The sequence below is a fragment of the Erythrolamprus reginae genome, chromosome Z, assembly GCF_031021105.1.
Source record: "Erythrolamprus reginae isolate rEryReg1 chromosome Z, rEryReg1.hap1, whole genome shotgun sequence".
NCBI classification, from domain to species: Eukaryota; Metazoa; Chordata; class Lepidosauria; order Squamata; family Dipsadidae; genus Erythrolamprus; species Erythrolamprus reginae.
The window spans coordinates 29,478,727-29,502,194 of record NC_091963.1 but is presented as its reverse complement, the minus strand read 5'-3'; the positions used below and the strand labels follow the sequence as shown (position 1 = coordinate 29,502,194).

At 37.4% G+C, this 23,468-nt stretch overlaps 2 protein-coding genes across 2 annotated transcripts in view; both read right to left on the bottom strand.

The window, feature by feature from the left end:
* The window catches only part of LOC139152984 (macrophage mannose receptor 1-like), an 80,666-nt gene extending 69,876 nt beyond the window's left edge, over positions 1-10,790 (bottom strand). The window contains exons 1-8 of the mRNA XM_070726469.1: positions 10,712-10,790; positions 9,427-9,828; positions 8,913-9,086; positions 5,519-5,683; positions 4,349-4,462; positions 2,957-3,100; positions 1,587-1,769; positions 1,054-1,211 (exon numbers count right to left, since the gene is read on the bottom strand). Of these exons, the coding sequence (XP_070582570.1) occupies positions 1,054-1,211; positions 1,587-1,769; positions 2,957-3,100; positions 4,349-4,462; positions 5,519-5,683; positions 8,913-9,086; positions 9,427-9,828; positions 10,712-10,772 (1,401 nt within the window). The 5' untranslated portion in view covers positions 10,773-10,790. The remainder of the gene's footprint in view (positions 1-1,053; positions 1,212-1,586; positions 1,770-2,956; positions 3,101-4,348; positions 4,463-5,518; positions 5,684-8,912; positions 9,087-9,426; positions 9,829-10,711) is intronic.
* An 8,390-nt stretch (positions 10,791-19,180) lies between these two features.
* Positions 19,181-23,468, bottom strand: part of MRC1 (mannose receptor C-type 1) — a 71,448-nt gene continuing 67,160 nt past the window's right edge. Inside the window, exons 29-30 of the mRNA XM_070726467.1 lie at positions 22,184-22,225; positions 19,181-21,124 (exon numbers count right to left, since the gene is read on the bottom strand). Of these exons, the coding sequence (XP_070582568.1) occupies positions 20,874-21,124; positions 22,184-22,225 (293 nt within the window). The 3' untranslated portion in view covers positions 19,181-20,873. The remainder of the gene's footprint in view (positions 21,125-22,183; positions 22,226-23,468) is intronic.

The following is a 23,468-nucleotide window of genomic DNA, read 5'->3' as shown; positions in this document are numbered from 1 at the left end:
GCATATGCACCAAAGACAAATTCCTTGTGTATCCAATCCAGCGAAGGGCCACCATTCCGGGCACCAATGAAATGGGCTGGAAGCGCGTGTGCACAGGCATGGTGCAGGATTCAGTTTCTGCGAATGCGCAGAAGGTGAATCTTGCACGAGGACACGTGATTTCTGGCTTTTTTTGCTTCTGTGAATGCGAAGCCGAAAAACAGCAAAAATGAGGTAAGCTACCTGCCCATTTGCCTGCCCACTGCCTACCATGCCCTTTTGCGCACCCGCCATCTGCCCTGCCATGAGCAGCAGCTCTGTCGCAAGCAATACAAGTGCTCTGCCGCCCGCCACCTGTCTTACTTTTTGCTTTGGTGCTTGTGCAACAGCTTCTCCTTTGCCGCATCATGAAGATGACATGCAGCATGGGGAGGAGGCCAGGCGCAGGGAGAAGGCTGCAGCTCCCAAAGGCCATGGCTCACTCGGGGCACCATCACCATGCCGAGAGATGCCTGCAGCGTGGAGAGAACAGAACAGGTCGCGCAGTTGGAGCTCAAGCAGACTGCTGTTGCTGCTGGCTCCAGCTGCGGCCCTAGGTACCACAGTGAGATTCAGCTGCTGCACATGTGCAGCAGCCAAAATCCGCACATACGTCCTTCCAGCAACAAAATTTGGAGAAAAATTGCTGCTATCTTCTGCGCATGCATGTAAGCAAAAATTTACCAGAATTGTTCTGGTTGCACGTGAACAGTGCATGCACACCTGGCAGTAATGTAGCAGTGTTCCCACCATTCCAGGGCCGGGCCGATTCCTGGTCCAATCACATTGGGCCAATAAAGAATTCTATTCTATACTAGCAATTTATAGAAATAAAAGTTCTTTAGGAGTTCTCCATAATTTTTAAACATGAAAAGGATTGTGGAAAGGAACAAGTTTAAGAAACATTGATCTGTAGAATATGTTATATAGTAATAGATTGTATGAAATAAAATTTTAAGATACAAATTTTATCCAAGGGATAACTGAAGAGGGGAAAAAATGTCCACCAGACAATTAAGGGTTCTTATTTTTTACCTCCCCACTCATGATGACACAGTCTTCCTGCACGTTGCTTATAAGTGTAGGTTCTCCTTTCTGCCATTTGATGAATCTCACTGTAGTTCCATCACTCCATTCAAAATAAGAAGAAATCTTCTGGTCATTTAGTCCTATCCACAGTGTATCTGTTGATTCTAAAAAGATAAAATGATTTTATTCATTTGCTCTCAATTTTAATGTAGTCCAGAGGTTGTATATAATCCTCTAGCCCAGAGGACTCCCAGAATTCTCCAGCCAGCATAACCTGCTCCAGCTCATACAACTCTTTGCTATGTTGGTCAGGATATAAGAGAGTTTATATGTGACATAATTGCCAAATGTCTGCTAATCTGCAATGGATATGTGCAGCAATTGTTGCATCATTTAAATTGAACAAGCTAAGTTGATTTTTTACAAATATTTTAAGGCCTAAATTTTTCTTGTGATCAGCAGCTATTCCTTTCTTTTATTGGCATCCATGTACCCACAGAATATACAAAACAGGAAATAAGTCCTGTAAATATACTTACTGTAGCCAAGCTGAGAAAAAATGAAACTGTATTCCTCTATGTCATGTATACTTAGTAAATGTCCACCATCCTTTTGGCAGGAGACTGAGGCATCCTCCCATGTTTTGTGATCTCTGTTCAGTTGGTAACAGTGCTTTGCATATCCAACCCAGCCATTTGGACATTTAATTGGCTTAAGATCATCTAAAAAAGACAGTAATTATATGTTTACAATCAAGAATTGGGGTAACAGTAAGGGAAAATCTTGATCTCATATTACAATGTAATTAATTCACTAAATAAAATTTAGGCAAAGCAAATTGGATAATCCATCTTAAAGATAAGGATAATTTTTCTAGAACTGTCATTAGGATTTACTATAATCAAATGTAACTTTTAGTCTAATTTTTCGGCAGGTACTAAAATAGAAAATTTTATGTCCTATATCATTGCTTAAATATTCTAACATTATTAATGCTTTTTTACAGTGCTAAGTATTTTTACCAGATCATTGCTTTTCTTCAAGGCTTTCATTTTACTTTATAAAAACATATACACACTTTCTTGAAAATAAATTTGGAAAAAAATCTAAAGTAACACTACCCTATTGTATGAAGAGATATATACAAAATTAGTAATTCAGGACCTTATTTTACAATATTTTTTGCAGAATCATTAATCATTAAGCAAATGTGCATTTAAAAGTGTTGATCCATTCTTCCAGCAAAATAATAATGACATAAATCATGGTTATGTGACTGTGATGCTGCAAGCAAACTGATTGGCAAGCACCCAAATTTCAATCACATGATTGTGGGGAGTAGGGGTGGTAATATGACATTTTATGCTGCTTGAAATCCTTTACATGACTCATTCTGGACCTGTCTTAATTTTGAATGATTATTAAAGAAGTGCTTGTAAATTGATGACTACCTGCTGATAAGAACCTTTCCTATGCATCCGTGCCTTTAGCTCTGCAAATCTTCAGGCTTTAATTCATCTAAGAGGATTGTTACATTTCATATTAAAATGTTCTGAAATAAACTGATGCAAAATGCCTTTTTAAAAAATTTCCTGAGGATATTAGATAAGCAAACTAATGATGAAAATTCATAATTTTCCCCATTCCCAGCTATAATAGTAGATGTGTATATAGGATTTTTAGGCTGCCTTGCCTCCTGCCACTGAGTGGATCACCTTGGCCTAAGCCAAACTGTTTGTGCATTCAGAATCTCTGCATGTTCTCAATCTCATATTCTATCACATTACCCACAAAACGATCACTAGGAAATGAATGCAAAAATGTTACATGGGGCATGTGTTCCATGCATACATGTGCATTGGTGAAAGAATATTTATTCAGTTAACTTAATTTCCAGTTCACAACCTACCTGAAGAAGGTGCAGGTGCCTGTACTGAAGAATTCGTTCTTTTACAGATGTATCCAATTTTCTGTTCACACAGATTATTTACCCATTTGCCATTCCTACTCTGCATCAACCCACAGTTTTTTCCTGTTTCAGAAGATGGGCTACCTGTAACAGAGAGTGATTCTCTTACCACTGTTTGATATCAAGATGATAACATTTTTATCTGTAAACAAAACTGATTTTTTCCTTATCTCCATAAGCTTTTCAAGAATGTGGTATCTGCTATAGTATATATGTATATATGTAAAACTACTGTAGGATGTTGGCAATTCTGTAGTGGTTGCCTAATCTTCGATCAGTGAATCTTTTGACCAGATCAAAGAGGCCGAAGAGGTCACGTCTGTATGTGAGGCAAAACAATGTTCCAAGTCAAGGCAGAGCTTCCAACCCAACTGCCATGACTGACAGGAGTTAGGTGGCACATCAGTGAAGAATGGAGCCACCTTCCACAGGCCTATGAACTTTATACAAGAGGATTATTACCACATTCAGCTAGACACAGTTGCTTTTCAGAGTTTTCTGTCAGGGTTAGGGCATCTTCATGATGCTCAAAAAATGGCAACAATACTGTAAGAATCAATGTTTATATACAATATACATAGTACAAATATGCCAGCACACTTCTGAAGAAAGTGTCAATTAACTCAAATACTCTCCTTTCTCTCTCTTTCTCTATCTATCTATCTATCTATCTATCTATCTATCTATCTATCTATCATCTATCTATCTATCTATCTATCTATCTATCTTTCTATCTTTCTTTCTTTCTTTCTTTCTATCTATCTATCTATCTATCTATGTATCTATCTATCTATCTATTTATCAATCATCTATTTATGTATCTATCTATGTATCTATCTATGTATCTATGTATCTATGTATCTATCTATCTATCTATCTATCCTTCTATCTATCTATCTATCTATCTATCTATCTATCTATTTATCAATCATCTATTTATGTATCTATCTATGTATCTATCTATCTATGTATCTATGTATCTATCTATCTATCTATCTATCTATCCTTCTATCTATCTATCTATCTATCTATCTATCTTTCTAACTATCTATCTATCTATCTATCTATCTATCTATCTATCTATCTATCATATAAATGTGATATTTTGAGTGTCTTTGCGATGTTTTGGCGAAGTCACATTTGCTATCATCCTCAGGCTGAAGTTATTAGCTTCGTGCTGCTTTGAATATGGTATGTATGTATGTGTGTGTGTGTGTGTGTGTGTGTGTGTGTGTATGTATGTATGTACGTACATACGTATGTACGTACGTATGTATGTATGAGTTATGCCGGGCTTCACGTTACAGTATGAATGAATGTATCTTTACCCACCTGGAGCCCAGTTTAAATATCTTAAAGGTTGGTCATTAATCCACTGCCATCCACTGTCAAAATCTGGATTATTCAAACCAATCCAGTAGTTGCCTCCAACATTATTTGTTAATCCTATTTGAGAAAGAACATTCACCTGTTGATCAATTCTGTAGACCTTAGACTGAAGACAGACAGACACAGACAGACGCAGCACAATTCAATCTGAAGAACAACTACTATTTTCTCTTGGTCTCTAGCCGTACCTGCGAGGAACATAGCAACCACTATATAGTATGACTTGCAGAGCAAAAGACACAGAGAGTGCAAGATACCAGTTAGCAATCAGAAGACACAAGGAAAAATTAACTGAAGATGCTATCTAATCTGCACACAAAAAAACCCAAGCTCAAAAGTACACTAAGAAGTCCCCAGTTCAACCTTGAGCTACATGTACTCTCTTCTATTTGTATAATGAAAATTCCTTACTCTCATAACACATGGAAAGACCCAACCACAGTTTTCATTGGGAAACTTAAAATTTTAAGATCAAACTAATTTTTTTTTTAAAAAATCCTTAGGTAACTCTTGAAATTTTGGCACTCGTATATATATGCTATCAATAGGCACATAGAAATAAATTACATTTACACATGATTCAAAAGAGACATTTAAAACTTAAAAGGAAATTAAAAGACCAAATCTTCTTCAGTCTTATCACCCAGAATAGGAGAAATTAACACAAATTAGCAAGCAGAAAATAATAGGAATAATTAAGGAGAAAATCAGAGCCCCACCAACACTGTTATAAACAGGGATTAAGCACCACTGAGGCTATTACATAGTCAGGTAAACAAACAACCAAGCTCAAAGAGCATCAAGGATTCCATACTTTAACCTGAGCTATTGTTAATTATATATTAATGACAAATCAATCATTTTGGAATCTAAATTCAGTTGATGAATTTTAGTTTGATAAAGGCAGAGAAATAATGTTTAAAAAATATTGATCTTTGCAAATGAATTATTCAAACTGCAATTGTTTGAAAGTGTCAAATATTTTTCAGACAGTAATTGCAACAGAAGAAAAATGACCCTTTTTATATGAAGCATTTTAAATTGCTTACTACAGATAAGAAAATATGTATTATCAGGAATGTTTTGGAAAACTTAAGACATGTTTTGTTATACCCATCAGATATCCTTGTTCAGATAGTTCACTGATGCTCAATAATTCTGAATGTTGTTGCTGACAGCTTTTTCTTGCTTGATCCCATGTTAGAGCTGAGCCAGAATTGATCTGGTAGCGATCTCCTGTCCAGTGATTTTTGATCCAGAAAAACTCATCATTTTCATCTGCAAACATTTTGAAAAATAGAATCAGCTCATTAGTAGCAAAGCCCTGAGAGATTTTAAATGTTTTTTATTTATATTTTTAATGCATAGTTTAGTTAATATATATATATTTTAAAAACATTACAAAGTAGACAATATAGCACAGAGTAAAAACAAAAAAGTAATGCAGATATATGAAAGTCAAAAGATAGGAAAGACAGAGAAAAGATTAGAGAGAAGACGAAAAAGAAATAGTTATAGCGAACAACCTATGGTTTCAGTTCCTATGGTGGATATATACTACCTCTCACTGTTGGTTATTTAAAATGTAATTTTTATTAGGTTTAATTGTACAGTATATATAAGATCTTTGGCAGTTGTTCTATATATTTGTGTTGCTGAACAGTCAATTGAATTTTAATTTGTAGAGTTTGAAGACAGTCTTTAACATTCGTCTCAATCGATAGCTTAAGTGCTTTAGAGTATAAATTGTTTTCATTTCATCTGTTGTATTGACAGAGAACAGAATTAATATTAGTTTTTTTGTTTTTTGATGATGTTTATTTATTTATTTTTGATTGAGCCAATAGCACCATTTTCCCCAGGCTTTGTAGAAATCTGATTTATTTTTGTTTGGGATTTCCATTGTCAATTTTGACATTTCTGTGCATTCCATAACTTTTGTTATAAGATTGAGGGTAGCTGGGGTTTTTTCTTCTTTCCAAAATTGGGCATTCAGAATTCTTGCCGCAGTTAAAATGTGAAGAATGATGTACTGGTTGTCTTTTTTATGATTCTGTCTGATGCTTCCAAGGAGGAATAAATCTGGTTTAAGGTGCATGGTCTGAGAAGTAATTTGTTCTAAAATTTTCTTAATTTTTTACCAATATTTTTTGTACTATCACATGTTTACCAAACATGATAATATAGTCCAGGTTGATTTTTACACTTCCAACATAGTGGAGACATGTTAGGAAACATTTTGGCTATTTGGATGAGGGCAAGTGCCATCTGTAAAAGTTGCCATGGTTAATTTAGAGTTTGTGCTCCAAATTTTTTTCCTATTCATTCAAATTAATCGAATACCCAAAATTTTGAGCCCATGGAATTATTCCCCCTTTAACTTCTTCGTAAAATGTGTCATGTTCTAAAAGGAAGTTGCAGATTTTTGATATTTTTTTTCTTCTGGGCCTAATAAAATCTTCTCAAGAGTTTTGTTTTGGAAGCTGAATTTATTTTTGTGTTCATTGTATTTTGATTTAATTTATAAGTAATGTAGCCAATCTAAGTTTATCCCTTTTTCTATGAGGTTTTGCTTGGCTATTAATTCATTGTTTTCATCTAACATTTGTTCATATCTTATGATTTTATCTGGGTGTAGGGCGTTTGGGTACATTATGGCTTCGGTCGGGGATATCCATTTTGGTATTGCATGGTAATGATGTCTTTTTATGTGTTGCCACACATAGAGTGGCTTCTTTTTATGTAATGTTGTATAAAATACAAATGTGTTTTATGCTTCTCTGATCCTAAAAAGACATGCCATCCAAGTTGGAAGTCAAAACCTTTCAGTGTTAGTATTATTTGGTTTTTAAGAATTATCCATTCTTTTAACAATTTCAGGATTGTGGCCTGGTAGTATAATTCCATATTTGGAAGACCAAAGTGACCTCTCTTTCTATGATCTTGTAGGAGTTTTAGTTTAATCTTTGCCTCCCCCCCCCCCACCAAATGAAATCACGATTATTATTTTTTTGGAGATTGTTTTATTTAATTTTATCAGAGCTGTTTGGAATAAATATAAAAATCTAGATAATATGTTATTCTTGATTGCGGCAATTTTTCCCATTGTCTTAGTTACTGAGCCATCCTGTTCCTTACTTGAAAATAGATGGTAGTAATTTTAAATAGTAATATAATAGTCCTTCTAAGAGCTTCCTGTTGTAAGAGAAACCAATTGGGGTTTCTCCTTTTAGTTAATTTTTGGCTGACTTTGCTTTTCAGCAGCAGATAATTGTCACAATTTTCAGTCTTTCTCCTATGGTTTCTCCTATTCAATTTTTGTTTATTGTAACAGAAGCCTGAGTAGGGAAAGTTACTGCAATCCATATACTGTACTGGGATTGGGGAAAAAACTCCTCAAAATGATGCAGAAATAAAGTCGCATTTAGTCATACAAGAGTACAAGATCTGACCCAGGTTCAGATATTCCTTCAACCAATTATTTGCTCTTTTTAGCCAAGCTTCAAAACAGGAGAAAAAAAATGTATGGAGCAGGGAAGATTCTCTGAACAGAGGTTTGATCCTGATTATTGAAAACAGAATAAAAGTGCTTTGTCATTAACTTCTTTTAGGATTTTTTCCAACAGTCCAGTGTAGCCTATAGTACTGAGATTTCTTGTTAGTCTCCTTCCACCCCATTATTAATGCTGTCTGGCCAGCTTATCTATCTATCTATCTATCTATCTATCTATCTATCTATCTATCTATCTATCTATCTCCAGTTATAACACATAATACATCTATAGCTGCTTTAAAACAATATACTAGTGATCATGAAACAGTCTATTGAAGAATACTTGTTTTTAAACATGAATATGTAAAGTCTAGTGCAGTGATGGTGAACCTTTTTTTCTTGGGTGCCAAAAGAATGTGGGTGGGTGCTATCGTGCATGCCCAAGAGCCCACATCCACAATTCAATGCCTGGGAAGGGCAAAACAGTTTCCCCCACTCGCAGAAGTCCCCTGGAGGACAGAAACAGACTGGTCAACTTCTGGTCGGCCCAGTAGGTTCATTTTTCCCCATCCCCAGGCTCAAAGGCTTCCTTGGAGCTGGGGGAGGGTAAAAACGCCCTCTCCCATCCTCCTGGAGGCTCTCTGGAAGCCAAAAATGCCCCCCAGAGCTTCTATGTGAGCCAAAAACCAGCTGGCCAGCATACACATGCAATTTGGAGCTGAGCTAGGGCAACAGCTCCCATGCCACCTGTGGCACCCATGCCATAGGTTCGTCATTACTGGTCTAGTGGTTAAAACATCACTCTAGAAAGGGGAGATTGTGGGTTCAAATCCCACATTTGCCATGAAAACCAGTTGGATGACTTTGAGCCAGTCACTATCCAACTGACCTCACTATTATAGAAAAAAATAAGAGCAGGAAGGAATGTTGATATGTTTTCTGCCCTGAGTTGATTGTAAAAATGATAAAGGTGGAATATCAAATAAATAAATGTATTATCAAATAAAAGTTTACCATTTACTGGACAATATCCAGTCAAAGAATCTTTGTCCACATCTGAAGTTGTTCCACACCAAAATCGTTTGTGTTTATCATCATTAAGTATGCATTCAGCATACCATTTATTCATATACATGAAAGGAAACATGCAGGGTGCTCCAAAGGCATTGCCTTCTATAGTGTATAGAGCTATAAAAAAATTAAATATATTTGTGTTAGATTGAGAAGAACTAAAATGAGAATAGAAATGCTTTACAAAAATATCAAACATTTAGTTCTAAGACATGCGTACACTTTGTGTACAATGTGTGTAACCCTGTTTACTTCACTCAAAGAACAATTTTCAGAATTTAGGTCTTAGAATAAATACATGCCATTTTTTCTCAGATAATGTAAAAGCAAGAACACTACTATACTAAAGAAATTAGTATCCAATTTATTTCAATTTTCAGCTAAAGAGATTCAAACAAGAAGGAAGAGAATTTAAGTAAGCAAATTCATCAAGAAGGATTAATGTTTGAATATTTACCTTCATATTTCTGGGCACACAAGCCCTTCTTTGTTCCATAGATCTTCCAAACACTTTTTGTTGAGTGGTTTTCTGATAGTATAACCGCACTCTCAAACCCAGTGACAGGATTTAAAAACAGATCTTGTTTTACAAGGGCAAGCAGCGTGTTATTTCTGCATTCCCATTTTTGTAAATCAGTAGTTTCGTTGCATGGAGATAATGTAACTGGAACCATGTTCGATTTTGAAGGCACACTTAGACATAACTTCACTGCCATATTCAGTAATTGATAATTGGATACCCACTTAAAATTTTGCCATTCATTAAACTTGTTGCAGATGTCAAAGGTGAAGGAACGGGATTCTTGAAGTTTCAGGCAACGATGAAGATTTTCATTGTATATCAAAAAAGTGTCACTATCTACAAATGAACCAAATAATAGTAATAATACAGAGTGATGATATTAATGAAATGATAATGATAGATAGATAGATAGATAGATAGATAGATAGATAGATAGATAGATAGATAGATAGATCATAAAATCTATGAGAATATATATATGTATATATTTGTTTTTGTAGATTTTCACGGGTATAGGTATGTAGGTTTTGGCATATTTACGTTTCTTCCCGTGTAAAGTTCAGAGAATCCTGGTGACATTTTGACCCACTAGTCATCTTCAAGCTGGTGCTTTAAGCTTTGTGCTCGGTCGAACAAAACTTTGTTTACATAGGAAGAAACTCAAATATGCAACATGTTTTTGCTGATAATGAAAATGAAGTGATATATACAATATATACATTGTATCTACGAAATCTACGAAAACAAATATATACATTATATATATCTACGAAAATCTACGAAAACAAATATATACATTATACATATAAAAAATTTTCACGAATAAATGGTTTAATATTATTGGTTTCTTATTGCACATCTCCTGTAAATTTTTCCATCTCCTGTACAATTTAAACATTGAAACAATTCTCTCATATGTCATCTATTTAGTCCTTTGTTATTTATTCTTATTATAGTATACAAAGGGTTTTTTAAAAAAACATGTATAAAAAAGAGAAAAATATTTTATAATGTTAACTTCAAAACTGTTATTTTACATGAAATCAATAATTACAAAGATATTCTAATTATTTTTACAAAACTATTAAGACAATAACACAAACAACTGTAGAAGTGTGACATTCTTTTTAACAGAATAAAAAATAAACAATTGTATTTAAATAATTGGAATACAAATACATATCTTTAAAAACAATTTAAATAATTGAATAAATATTACCTGATATCTGAAAAGCTGGAGGAATGAGATATAAAAAAAATAGGAACAAAAAAGTAGGCATTGTAAATGATTAAAAAAAATACCCTTAAATTAGGAAGCAACTGAGATAGCTTCTTTTGAGGAACTCTTTTATATATAAGAGCAAAGACAAAAGAAATATTTACTTCTGCCCTCAATCTTACGAAATGTGTATTGTAATAAGGAGAACTATAAATAGTATTTGGCATCTATATGAAAGACCGATTTTCACAAAAATTTCTTCAAGAATTTGTAAATAACATTAAACTCTAACTAGTCATGTATCTATGCATACTGTACCTGCCTATTACACTATTCTCTTTGAGAATAAGAAACATTATATGTGAATTGAAATAGAAAAATGCTAGATAGATAGATGGATGGAAAGAGATGGATAAATAGATGATAGATAGATAGATAGATAGATAGATAGATAGATAGATAGATAGATAGATAGATAGATAGATAGATAGGCAGGCAGGCAGGCAGGCAGGCAGGCAGGCAGGCAGGCAGGCAGGCAGGCAGGCAGGCAGGCAGGCAGGCAGGCAGGCAGGCAGGCAGAGACAGACAGACAGACAGATACAGGGGAGGAGACCAGTTCAGATTGTTAGTTATCTGCACCACCATGGTATTGAGTAGGGTACGACCGCTTTATAAAATCTACAATAATCTCTTTTGTTTTATTAACATTTAGGACTGTTCTGTCTGGGTTCCCCCAGATGCCAACACCAACTAAAAAGAGTAGCCAGACACGCTATTAAAAAGCAAAGTCATTTTATATCTTTGAAAACAAACACAGATAACAAAATCTGTTCTTACAAACTGGAATGCTATGAAGCTTCACAGAAGAGTCATGACAGCCAGACAATACAACAGGCTTCTTGCTGGCACACACACCACTGTAGATAATAAAACCCACGCCTCCCCCACGTTTTCAGCCTTCGAGGCCACAAGCCAGAATCAGAGACGCCAAGGATCGAAGCAAGGTCACAGGACTCCCAAAAGATAACTCTCCACAATACAGGAAGGGCGGGCCTGCCTTTTCAACCTTTCTGAGGAGAACCACACCCAAACCCAGCTGTTGCCTATTAGGGATGGAAATACCTGGCTAATTGTCCCCTTCGTTGTGCTGTCCTTCTCTGCCTCATATCTATGATGGCTTGTGCGTTCTCATCTAATGATTCCAGGCTACTCGCTGGGGAGAGCTCCCCCCGGGGGGTCTCAGGCTGTTCTCCCTCCTCCTCGTCCTGACATTCCTCTTCCCCGTCTGCCTGGTCCTCCTCCTCCTCCTGTTCCTCGTCCTCCCCCTCTGAGCATGGAGCCGGCAGAGTTCCAGCCGTTCCCTGAGGAGCCTCAGACTGAATCACAACAAGGACCAGGTAACTTTTATGGCAACAATCCATCAGAGCATTCACCTCTTCTCTATAAGCATTATCATTGTCGTTCCAAATAAGATCTACCACCACCATGTCATCCACATACTTCATAATATAATTCATAGCATATTTGGCATAGCAATCATGGGTCATTAAGGTCAACAGTTGTGGACTCAAGCCCTGTGGAGAACCCATACTCAAGGAGATGGATATGTTTCTTCCAACTCACACAAACTGAACCCTATCAATAAGGAAATCCAGTATCCAATCACATAAACGAGTATTAAAACCTAATATGCCCAGTTTGTTCACCAAATGCTGAGGAATGAGGGTGCTGAATGCTGAATTAAAATCAACAAACAGCGTGCGTAAGTGGACCAAGGTGCGTTCTGTCCCCTGTCCAATTGTCTCTCCTTATCTCATTTATCTTTTCTTCCTTTCAAATATGTTCACCTATACTTTTATATCTTTTCTTCTATTCTATTCTTTATTTATATTATTACATATCTATTCTCTTCAATGTGTATTATGTATTGGACAAAATAAATAAATAAATAAACAAACAAACAAACAAACAAACAAACAAGAGCAAATAGAATGATGAGGATCTTGAGGCTAAAACATACAAAGAATGGTGACAGGAATTGGATATGTCTAGTCTAAAGCAAAGAAGGACTCGGGGAGATATGATAGCAGTGTTCCAATATTTGAGAGGCTCCTACAAAGACAAGGAGATCAAATTATTTTCCAAAGCACTAAAAGATAAGGCAAGAAAGAATAGATAGAAACTAACCAAGGAGAAAAGAAACCTAAAATTAAGGAGAAAATTCCTAATGGTGAAAGTAATCAACCAATGGAATAGTTTGCCTCCAGAAGTTGTGAGTCCTCCATCACTGGAGGCTTTCAAAAAGAGACTGGTCAACCATTTGTCTGAACTGTTGTAGAATTCCTAGAATAGGGGTTGGTCTAGAAGACCTCCAAGGTCCCTTCCAACTCTATTATTATATGTTCTAAGAGCAGAACTTAGATACTCAGCGACAGGAGTGTCCCAAGTCTAGCAAAGAACTAAAGAAAGGGCTCAGAATGAAGACTGTAGAGAAAGTTGTAAACTAGAAATAAACTAGAAATGCTCTGTATTTTGTGATAAAATGTTAGTTTGTTTGATATGCTTGAACATGTAATCCTTAATACATGACCAAAATTGGGATTTAAACTTCTATCATTTTAAGTAAGGCAGTTGGTGAATTGATCCCTATTTTACAAACTTTTTTTGCTGTGAACTCACACTGTTGTTAAGTGAACCTGGCTTCCTCCATTGGAATACACCTGTTGGAACCAGGTAGAAAAGTTGCAAATGACAATCACATGCTCCTAGGATAATGCAACTGTTATAAATAAATATCACTTGCCAAGCACTTGAGTCTTGATCATGTGATAGTGGAGACACTAGAATCATATGGCAATCAGTTGTAAGTCATTTTTTTCAGTAACTTTGAACAATGAGTGGTTGTAACTCAAGGATAATTTGTAATAGATTAAAGTATCAAAATAGCTAATTAAGTTTGTCTATCTATCTTGATCTTGGTAGGCTACTAAGAAATCTGTAGTTTTTGAGTTCTGTATGCAGACTTTGGCAATATGGTACAAATTATGTAGATGGTAAATCTGTAAAGCTTTTTTATTGTCAAAATCTCCTTATTAAAAATATAATAGTTTTACTGACTGGTAGCTGTTGCTAAAAGAGAATACTGTATACCAAAAGGAGGTTACTTGAAAACTATGGAAAGGGGTTGAAAAAACAAAACATTCAGTCAAAATAAGACCCAAAAAGGGATAGACAGGATCAAGATGATGAAAGATGTATTGAAAAAATGAGAGTCCCATTTAAAAATTAATGACATAAATAATTGGTACAATCAATGATGCTAAGTTAGGAATCAGCTTAAGATAAAGAATGATGCAATCTAAGAAAAAATTATCTTTCAGGATGCTGTGAAGTATTCTTGAGACAAAATGGATTGTATTTTAGCTGAATCCATCTGATTTTTTTTCTGAAGGTTCTTGACTGCCAAGTGCTCTTATGCAGAAAACCAAAGGCAATTTTTTCAACCTCAGCATCTTTAAGATATGTGGATTTTTAGTCCTAGAATTTCTCAGATAACATTGAAGAATTCTTCAATTTTGACTTATATGAAGAATCAAAATAAATTAGAATTATTTTTAAATAAATTATCAGGAAGTACTATACTCCAGAAATTACAAAATTGGTTCATAAAAATTGTAGATATAAACATTTTACAAGCAGAACAGTATTGCTCTATGATGAAATATCATAGAATAGAACAGAATAGGATTTTATTGGCCAAGTGTGATTTGTCTTGGTGCATATGCTCTCAGCGTAAATAAAATAAAATATACATTTGTCAAGAATCATGTGGTACAACACTTAATGATTGTCATAGGGGTCAAATAAGCAATGAAGAAGCAATATTAATAAAAATCTTAGGATATAAGCAACAAGTCACAGTCATACAGTCAACATGGGAGGAAATGGGTGATAGGAATGATGAGAAAAACTAGTAGAATAGAAGTGCAGATTTAGTAGAAAGTCTGACAGTGTTGAGGGAATTATTTGTTTAGTAGAGTGATGATGTTCAGAAAAAAAACTGTTCTTGTGTCTAGTCGTCTTGGTGTGCAGTGCTCTGTAGCGACGTTTTGAGGGTAGGCAAGAATCAGAAATAGTTAAGTGTCCCTCTTGAAGAGAATCAGATAGTAGGTACTTTCCCATTAGGTCTAGCTTGGTAAAGACAAGTCTCTTCAGTAATCATTCTCAGAATGATTATTCTCAGAATGATTACCAATTCAGAAACAGGCAGGAAGGGAACAGGGAAGTGATTGTAAAGATTATGGACTGTGGAAAGTTATGATCACAGATTTTACTGTACATAGGGAAGTATTTTCTTTTGATAAAAATAAAATTTTGGTGAGGGAAGAGGAAGAACAGAACATTCTTCTGTAAGTTTTCATTGATATGTTTGACATTGCATAATGACACTTAACAAACATTGAATTCCTTATCATGCAAATGGAAAATCATTGGGAGACAAACTCTGTACTTCCTCTTTCCAAATTTATGCATGTAATCTAAGGTGACCATGTTAGCACCTGTCTGGGAGGAGTTTGACTTGGTGACACCTGATGAAGTGGACAAGGCCATTGGAGCTGTGACTTCCACCACCTGTTTACTGGATTTGTGTCCCTCTTGGCTGGTTTCGGTCAGCAAGGAGGTGACATGGAGCTGGGTCCAGGAGACTGTCAACTGGGGAGAGGGAGGGGTCCTTCCCAGCTCCCAACAAGGAGGCACTTGTGTCCCCCTCCTCAAGAAGCCTTCCCTGGACCCAGCTATACTTAATAACTATCGTCCAGTCTCCAACCTTCCCTTCATGGGAAAGGTTGTCAAGAAGGTGATGGTGCTCCAACCCCAGCGGTCCTTGGGAGAAGCCAATTATCTAGGCCCTCAACAGTGCGGGAACTGCTTTGGTCACGCGGATGAATGATCTCCGGTGGGCCCAGGACAGGGGATTGTCCTCTGTTCTAGTGCTTCTTGACCTTTGAGCGGCTTTCAATACCATCAACCATGGTATCATTCTGCTCCGGCTGGAGGGGTTGGGAGTGGGAAGTACTGTTCTACAGTGGTTCTCCTCCTACCTCTCCGGTCGGTCGCAGTTGGTGTTAGTGGGGGGTTAGAGGTCGACCTCTAGGTCTCTCCCCTGTGGGGTGCCTCAGGTGTCGGACTTCTCCCCACTGATGTTTAATATCTACATGAAACCACTAGATGAGATCATCCAAGGGCATGGGGTGAGGTATCATCAGTATGCTGATGATACCCAGCTGTACATCTTCACCCCATCTCCAGTCGGTGAAGCAGTGGAAGTGATGTGCCGGTGCCTGGAGGCTGTTAGCCTCTGGATGGGTGTCAACAGGCACAAACTCAGCCCTAACAAGACGAATTGGTTGTGGGTTTTGCCTCCCAAGGACAATTCCATCTATCTGGCCATTACCCTAGGGGGAGAATTATTGACCCCCTCGGAGAGGGTCTGCAACTTGGGCGTGCTCCTTGATCCACAGCTTACATTAGAGAACCATCTTTCAGCTCTGACGAGGACAGCGTTTGCCCAGGTTCGCCTGGTGCACCAGCTGCGGCCCTATTTGGACTGGGAGTCACTGCTCACAGTCACTCATGCCCTCATCACCTCGAGGTTTGACTACTGCAATGATTACCAGCTCTCTCACCAATAACAGGCATACCTGAACTAGGACCATTTTGCTCCTGGTCATGTTGTTAAAATTCCACACTTGGCACTTGGTATATATTTATAGTGGTTGAACTTCATTTTAACTTTGCCAACCAGCTTCAGATAAGCAAAGTCAATGGAGAAGCCAGATTGGCTTAATAGTCAAATAATTCACTTAACAACAATGATAAAAATTGTATCCTTCCTTCCTTCCTTCCTTCCTTCCTTCCTTCCTTCCTTCTTGGTTGGTTGGATGGATGGGTGGGTGGGTGGGTGGGTGGGTGTGTGATGATGGAATAATCACATTATAATATGCAAGCTGAGATTGAGAATTTGGAATTTCAAGGTTAATTGTATTGTAAACTATTTTTCAATTCACAAAATCAGCAACTTGGAGTGTCTCTCTCTCTCTCTCTTTTCCACGCACACACACAATCAGTGGTGAAATCTAAATTGGCCACCAGTTCTGTGGGCTCAGCTTAGGGGATGTGGCTACATTGTCATGTGACAGAGTAGGCATGGCTAGGTTGTCATGTGATCGCGTGGGTATGGCCAATTTAGTTGCCTATTTTGCCAGGGAGCAGGGGTTGGACTATATGAACTCTGGGGTTCCTTCCAGCCTTTGCCGTGTTGATTCAAAGCATTCTCTGAGCTATATCTTGTGCCAGCCAGGTTTTTTAGTCATCCCTCCCCCTCTCCCTCCTGCCTTCCCTCCCTCCCTCCTTTCCTTCCTTCCTTCCTTCTTTACTTCCTTCCTTCCTTCCACTTTCTTCTGTGAGAAACAACCCCACCATAAAATATTATTCATAATAAAAGCCTCCCAGAAAAACAAGCAAAAATCAAGCTGCTAACAAGGAAATCTGTCTGAAGCTCATTCCACATTCCTACCCATAGAGATACTGACACCATAGAAAGTGGAAGCCTGATGTTTGATGTTCATTCACACAAGCAAACAGATTCCTAGAAAATCCATTCAAGGCAGGATACTTTGAAATTTCCCTATGGTAAGATTTGACAGCTAACAAAACAGAGTAGCAGCTCCACACTCAAGACCGGACACAGGACGAAAGTCATTTAGCCACAATGGGAATCATCCAAATCCGTTTAGAAACACAAAGACCATATTGAACAAATCGCAAAACTTCAAAAACATAGAACCATATAAAATCCTTCTTTGACTGCTGAATGTCACTTCACTTCTGCAATTAAAAGCCTCCTTACAAGCAGCTTCAACCTGAGAAGTCTTTTCAATTTAAAGCAGGAGTCTCAAAGTTTGCAACATTAAGACTTGTAGATGTCAACTCCCAGAATTCCTCAGCCAGCCATGCAGCTAAGTTTGGAGAGTCCTAATTTAAAGCAATAGCATTTGTTTTTCTTAGGCAAGTGATCACCAGCTGGAAAGTGAGTCCTAATTTTTCCTTCTAAACATTCCTCTTTCTTTCTTTCTTTCTTTCTCTTTGTTTCTTTGTTTCTTTCTTTTCTTATTTCTTTGTTTCTTTGTTTGTTCATTCATTCATTTATTTAAGGTGAACCAGCAGGGGGAAAGGTTTTAAAAAATAAAAAGAAGGAAAGAAAGAAAACCAGGAAGTACAGTGATCCCCCGATTATGGCGAGGGTTCCGTTCCAAGACCCCTCGCAATAATCAATAACTCGCAATGTAGCGGCATGGAAGTAAAAACACCATCTGCGCATGCGCGCCCCTTTTTCCATGGCCGCACATGCGCAGATGGTGGAGTTTGCGTGTGGGCGGCGGGGAAGACCCCTTCGGCCGCTCAACAGCTGATCTGCTCCGCAGTGCGGCAGCAGCGAGGAGCCGAAGATGGGGTTTCCCCGTTGCCCAGGCAAAGGGGAAACCCCATCTTCGGCTCCTCGCTGCTGCCGCGCTGCAGAGCAGATCAGCTGTTGGGCACCGCCCAGGCAAAGGGGAAACTCCAAGATCGCTTGCCGCTTGCCCGTTCGCCCGCCCGGCTGCTCGCTTGCTGCTCACTTGCCGCTCGCTTGCAGCGCGGCAGCAGCGAGGAGCCGAAGATGGGGTTTCCCCGCCGCCCAGGCAAAGGGGAAACCCCATCTTCGGCTCCTCACTGCTGCCGCGCTGCCGAGCAGATCAGCTGGTGGGAGGCCGAAGGAACCTTCCCTGGGTGCCGCCCGCCGCTCGAGAGCAAGAGGGGGAGAGATAGAGAAAGAGAAAGAAGGAAAGAAAGAGATGAGAGAGGGAGGAAGAGAGTGTGAGAGAGGAAGAAGCAAGATAGAGAAAGAGAGAGAGAAAGAAAGATGAGAAAGTAAGGGAGTGACGTCATCGGGTGGAAAAATCGCGATATAGCGATTCGCAATGATCGGGATTGCGAAACTCGGGGGATCACTGTAATTATATTACACTGGGAGGATTTTGCCACTGAAGATGATAGATAGATTATAGGTGTGTGTGTGTGAGAGAGAGAGAGAGACAGAGAGAGAGAGAGAGAGAGAGAGAGAGAGATATGTATAGACAGATAGAGATATATGTTTATTGTAAGGAAATGCACAGATTATTTTTGTTCATTCGTATTTGACAAGGAGAATCCAGTATTTTATAGCTTGAAAACAGTGCAATTTCATAGGGTTCCTCTTTAGACATACAAGACCAAAATTATCTTCTGGGTTATTCTAAGCATCAATGAACAGCTTCAAATACATTTTTGATCCAAATGGGGAAAGAAAACTTCAGATTTATTTGAAATAATCAATTATTTCATCATATGAATTTTACAATTATATAAAGTGAAAGCATATCAGAGAGAAAATTTTACATCATTGATTTTATTGTAGTAACTGATCAGCATACAGAGAAAATAGTCGCAAATTATTTTGCACCGTCTTAAAACTAGAACCAGAAATAATGTGCATGGAAATAAAAACTTTGTGATGGTCTGATGGAAAGTTAAACATTCCAATTTTCAGGGTTGTGAGTTCTCCATCTCTGGAGGCTTTTAAGAAAATATTTTATTTGGTACCGGGGGAAAAAGAAAAGAAAATATTTTAACCTCTTCAGAGTGGTTGAATTGGTTTTCCTGCATGGGAAAAAGGGTTAGATTAGATCATCCTTGGGAACCATAAATGATCCTTGGGATCCTTTCCAACTCTACCATATGACTATATGAATTTAATCTGAAATTCTTCCTGTAATACTAATATAATTCCAATACCTTGTTATGCAATTTTCAGGCTTCTTGTTGAATAACAAGTTGAGCAGATGACGATGTTACAGAAATATATGTTAGGTACATTTTCATTTGCAAATTTGCTATTGATTTAAAAAGTACAGCACATTCAATAAAGCAATTGAATATTTTAGTAGAATCTTAGATCTGACTTACCAAAGGGGAATATATCAAAATTTATTATGTATTCATTTATTAAATTTACATTCTATCCATCTGTCAGAAATCAAATGATGTTATTCTGTGAATAATTTAAGCAAAGGCAAATTTAATGAAGCAACTACAATACTTCTCCAGACAAGACACTTTTTACACATCTCTTACTTATTATGCCCTTCAAGTTAATGTAAATTGTTGTATTATATTTGTTCCAAGAATTCAGCATTAGAACATAGATTACTGACTCAGTAATATGGTAATGTTCTGTTGTTCTTCCCTCTCCCTCCTATTTTTTTTTCTGGTGCCAGAAATATCATCAAATTTAGCAGTTGCCACAAGCAGTTGCAGTATGAATTTGAGAACAGATCTTTACTTAAGTGTTGTATATTGCCTCTTGTTATCCATCAACTTAGCCATCAATAGTATTGTTTACTTTGAATGCAAAGCAGTTGCATTATTTAGTGAAGTGATGGCAAACCTATAGAACATGTGCCACAAGTGGCATGTGGAGCCATATCTGAGGGCAAGCAGAGCATTGCCCTATGTCAGCGGCAGTACATATGCACGCACTGAATTTTGGCCTATTTTTTGGCAGTTTTCACTCTCCCCAGGCTTCAAGAAAGCCTCCTGAACCCTGGAGATGGCAAAAAACAGCCCAATGGCCAACTGGAAGTTTGGAAATGAAAGTCTGGTTGGTCCATTTTTTGCTCTCCCCGGGCTCTAAGAGGCTTTCTTGAATCCTGGGGGGAGTGAAAAACAGCCCAAAGAGCCTACCAGACATCCGGAGGCTTCAGTGAGGCCTGTGTGCATGTTTGGGAGGGCAGTGCAGGGGAAAATGTGCATATATGCGAGGGCAACTTGGGGGTTGTGCACATTTGGAGGGAGGGGCATTGCATTATAGGTGTGGGCATGCACACGCTATCACCTGCGCCCTAGCGCCAAAAAAGGTTCGCCATCACTGACTTAGTGTCTACAATGAAATGATTGTTGCATTTAATATGGAGGAAACATGCTGAAACAGATAGACTCATTGTAATTATTTTGTCAATTTGACATGGTAGTGTGCTTTCAAAAGTCAATGTTCATTAAACAAGACACAGTTTAGATTGTTGCCAGACTAATTGGTTGCCTGTTCATTTTTCTCCATGTTCATGACCAGATCTATTCCATCGCTACTTGTTGGAGCAGCTCCACCAGAAAAATAAAAAGAATTCTCAAAATTCTCCTCTACCAAGGTATGTTGATTCCTTTTTTTGTAGAAATAGAAACCTGCGAGAGCAGCTCCGGAAACAATGAGCATCACTAGTACCACCACAATGATGGCTTTGTTGTGGGTTGGTGGAGGAATGTCATCTGTCTTTCTTGATTCTGTAAATAAATGCAGGGCAATCAAAACACAGCATTGAAGGGAATTCTTCTTAGCACAGTTGGATCTTGCAAAGAGCGTTGAGTACTATTCCTTCTCATTTATTTTTGTCAATAACATTGTGAGGTAGCTAAACGAGAATTCCGTGATCTTTGAAGTCATGTGGCATTTGAATGCATTTCTTTGGTTGTTTGCCCACTACTGTAACATCAACACTAAAACACCATATTGGGCCAATATGAAACTGACCCCAGATCTATCTGATCCTCCCCACCACCACTTTGGCCCAAGTTTCTTCTTTAACAGCTTTTTTCCGCCCTATAAAGCTGAATCTGAATCTCATTGATGAGAATTTCAAATACGGTAGGTCCCGTTTACCAGCTTCTGTGCTTAAGTGACATTTAATTCTTTTTCACTCTCCCAAGAATATAAATGTTGTCTTCCTGGACACTGAATTATTTATTTTGGGGTTTTTCCCCCCTCTCATTATTTTCAACTTCTGCACCAAATGCTATGGATTTTATCCTTGAGGAGAACTTGCATTATAAATAAGGAGTAGGATTACTCCATAATTCATTATGGATGGCATTGCAAGTTGTTCTCTGATTTATTATTTCCCCTGCCCAAAGATTTTAAATCAGAATTAAGAATTTCTGGAATTTTACCTAAAAATTACTTGTTGGATGATGTTCTGACTACAGAAGATAATAGCATGATTGTGTTAGATTAAATACAATCTGATTGTATTAGATCAAAACTCATGTGAATTGGGAATGATACATATTTTGTTTTAATACTGCTAAATACATCAATTTTAAGGAAACTGAAATATTCATTTCAGAAAAGCAACAAAAACTGTCCCAAATCTTAATATTTAAATTTTATCAGCTAGTAGAGAAACTGATTTGAAAATATAATAATGTAAATTAATTATTTTAAGATACATGAAAGAAGGGAAAGAGAGAACAATAGAGAGGGCAGATAGGCAGGTAAGCAGATGACAGAAAAATATGTTTCTGATCTGCAGTTTTAAAATGTATTTACTGTGCATAAATTCTTACCTTTGTTTTCTAACATCTTCTTAGTAGGTACTGTTTCAACAACTTTAAAAGAAGGAAAATATTATGAAGTGTATATTAGATTCAAAGTCCTTTATATTTCAGTGCTGTAGGCAGAATAAATTCTATTCCTTCATAAATTATCATTAGAATTATCATTTATTACAAATTGAGTTTTGTATAAATTGGTTTACTAATAGAATTATAGTTCAAAGGAAGTAAAATTCCCACTACATACTGCACCAGTCAGATGCTGCTTATGTTTAGCTTTGAGGAAAAGAAATAAGAGCTGAGGAGATTAAGCAGATTCTGGTTGAATAGTAGAAAAGACATAGTAATAGCAAGACAGTGCAGTATAAGGTCCAATGACCAAGGTTATTCTCCATCACTTCATACTGTATATTCAAGGAAAGGCTGGATGGTCATCAGTTTGGATGCTATAATTTGGATTCATACTACAGTCAAAACATTGTGTAGGGTATACGGCATTAGTGGGCGCCTACAGGTACGGTCAGGTACACAGTACCATTAGCAAAATTATGGTCAGGTACACAGCACCAGTAGCAAAAGTTTGGTCAGGTACATAGTGCTAGTAGCAAACTTTTGATTTGTTTTCCCTTTTTTTCCCTTCTGGGCTCTGGATATGTTATTCCTATCACAGTAAATGAGGTTGAATGTGTATAATTTTAGAAGAGCTGTGCGTGTGTGTACATACACTTTATGTAGTAGATAATCGGGGGCAGGCTACTGCCCAGACAGGGGGGAACGCAGTGGGGTAGTGAAAATGGAGCTCCACCCCAGAACACCCAATTTGCACTGAAAGATGTTGAAACAAAATGCGTAAGCCATGCCCCCAGTGTGGTAGTAAAACTTCTGGTAGCCCATCACTGGTATAAGGTGAAAGATCATAGACTCCTCATACATCATCTTGCTTGAATCCCTCTGAGGAGACTTATGATTCATCCCTTTACAAAATTTCAGAAGTGTTGGTTTTTCTTTCTCTCTTTCTATTCCTATGGATATCAATTGTTGACAGTGCAAATCAGATTAAATGCAGAAAGACAATTTGGTGGTAAGGCTAGGTGAATTAACTGGAAATTCTTTTCCAGACTAACTTCATTCAAATTCAAGATAAGCATGAAAGTCATCTTATAGTTGCTGATGTATACTTATATCCCATTTGCTCCTTTTATCCTTTTTGTTTTCAATTATGTTGCGACCAAAAAGGCCAAACAGAGAAAAGTTAGGAAAATAAAAATAATGAAATAGAATAATAAAAAAGATGTGA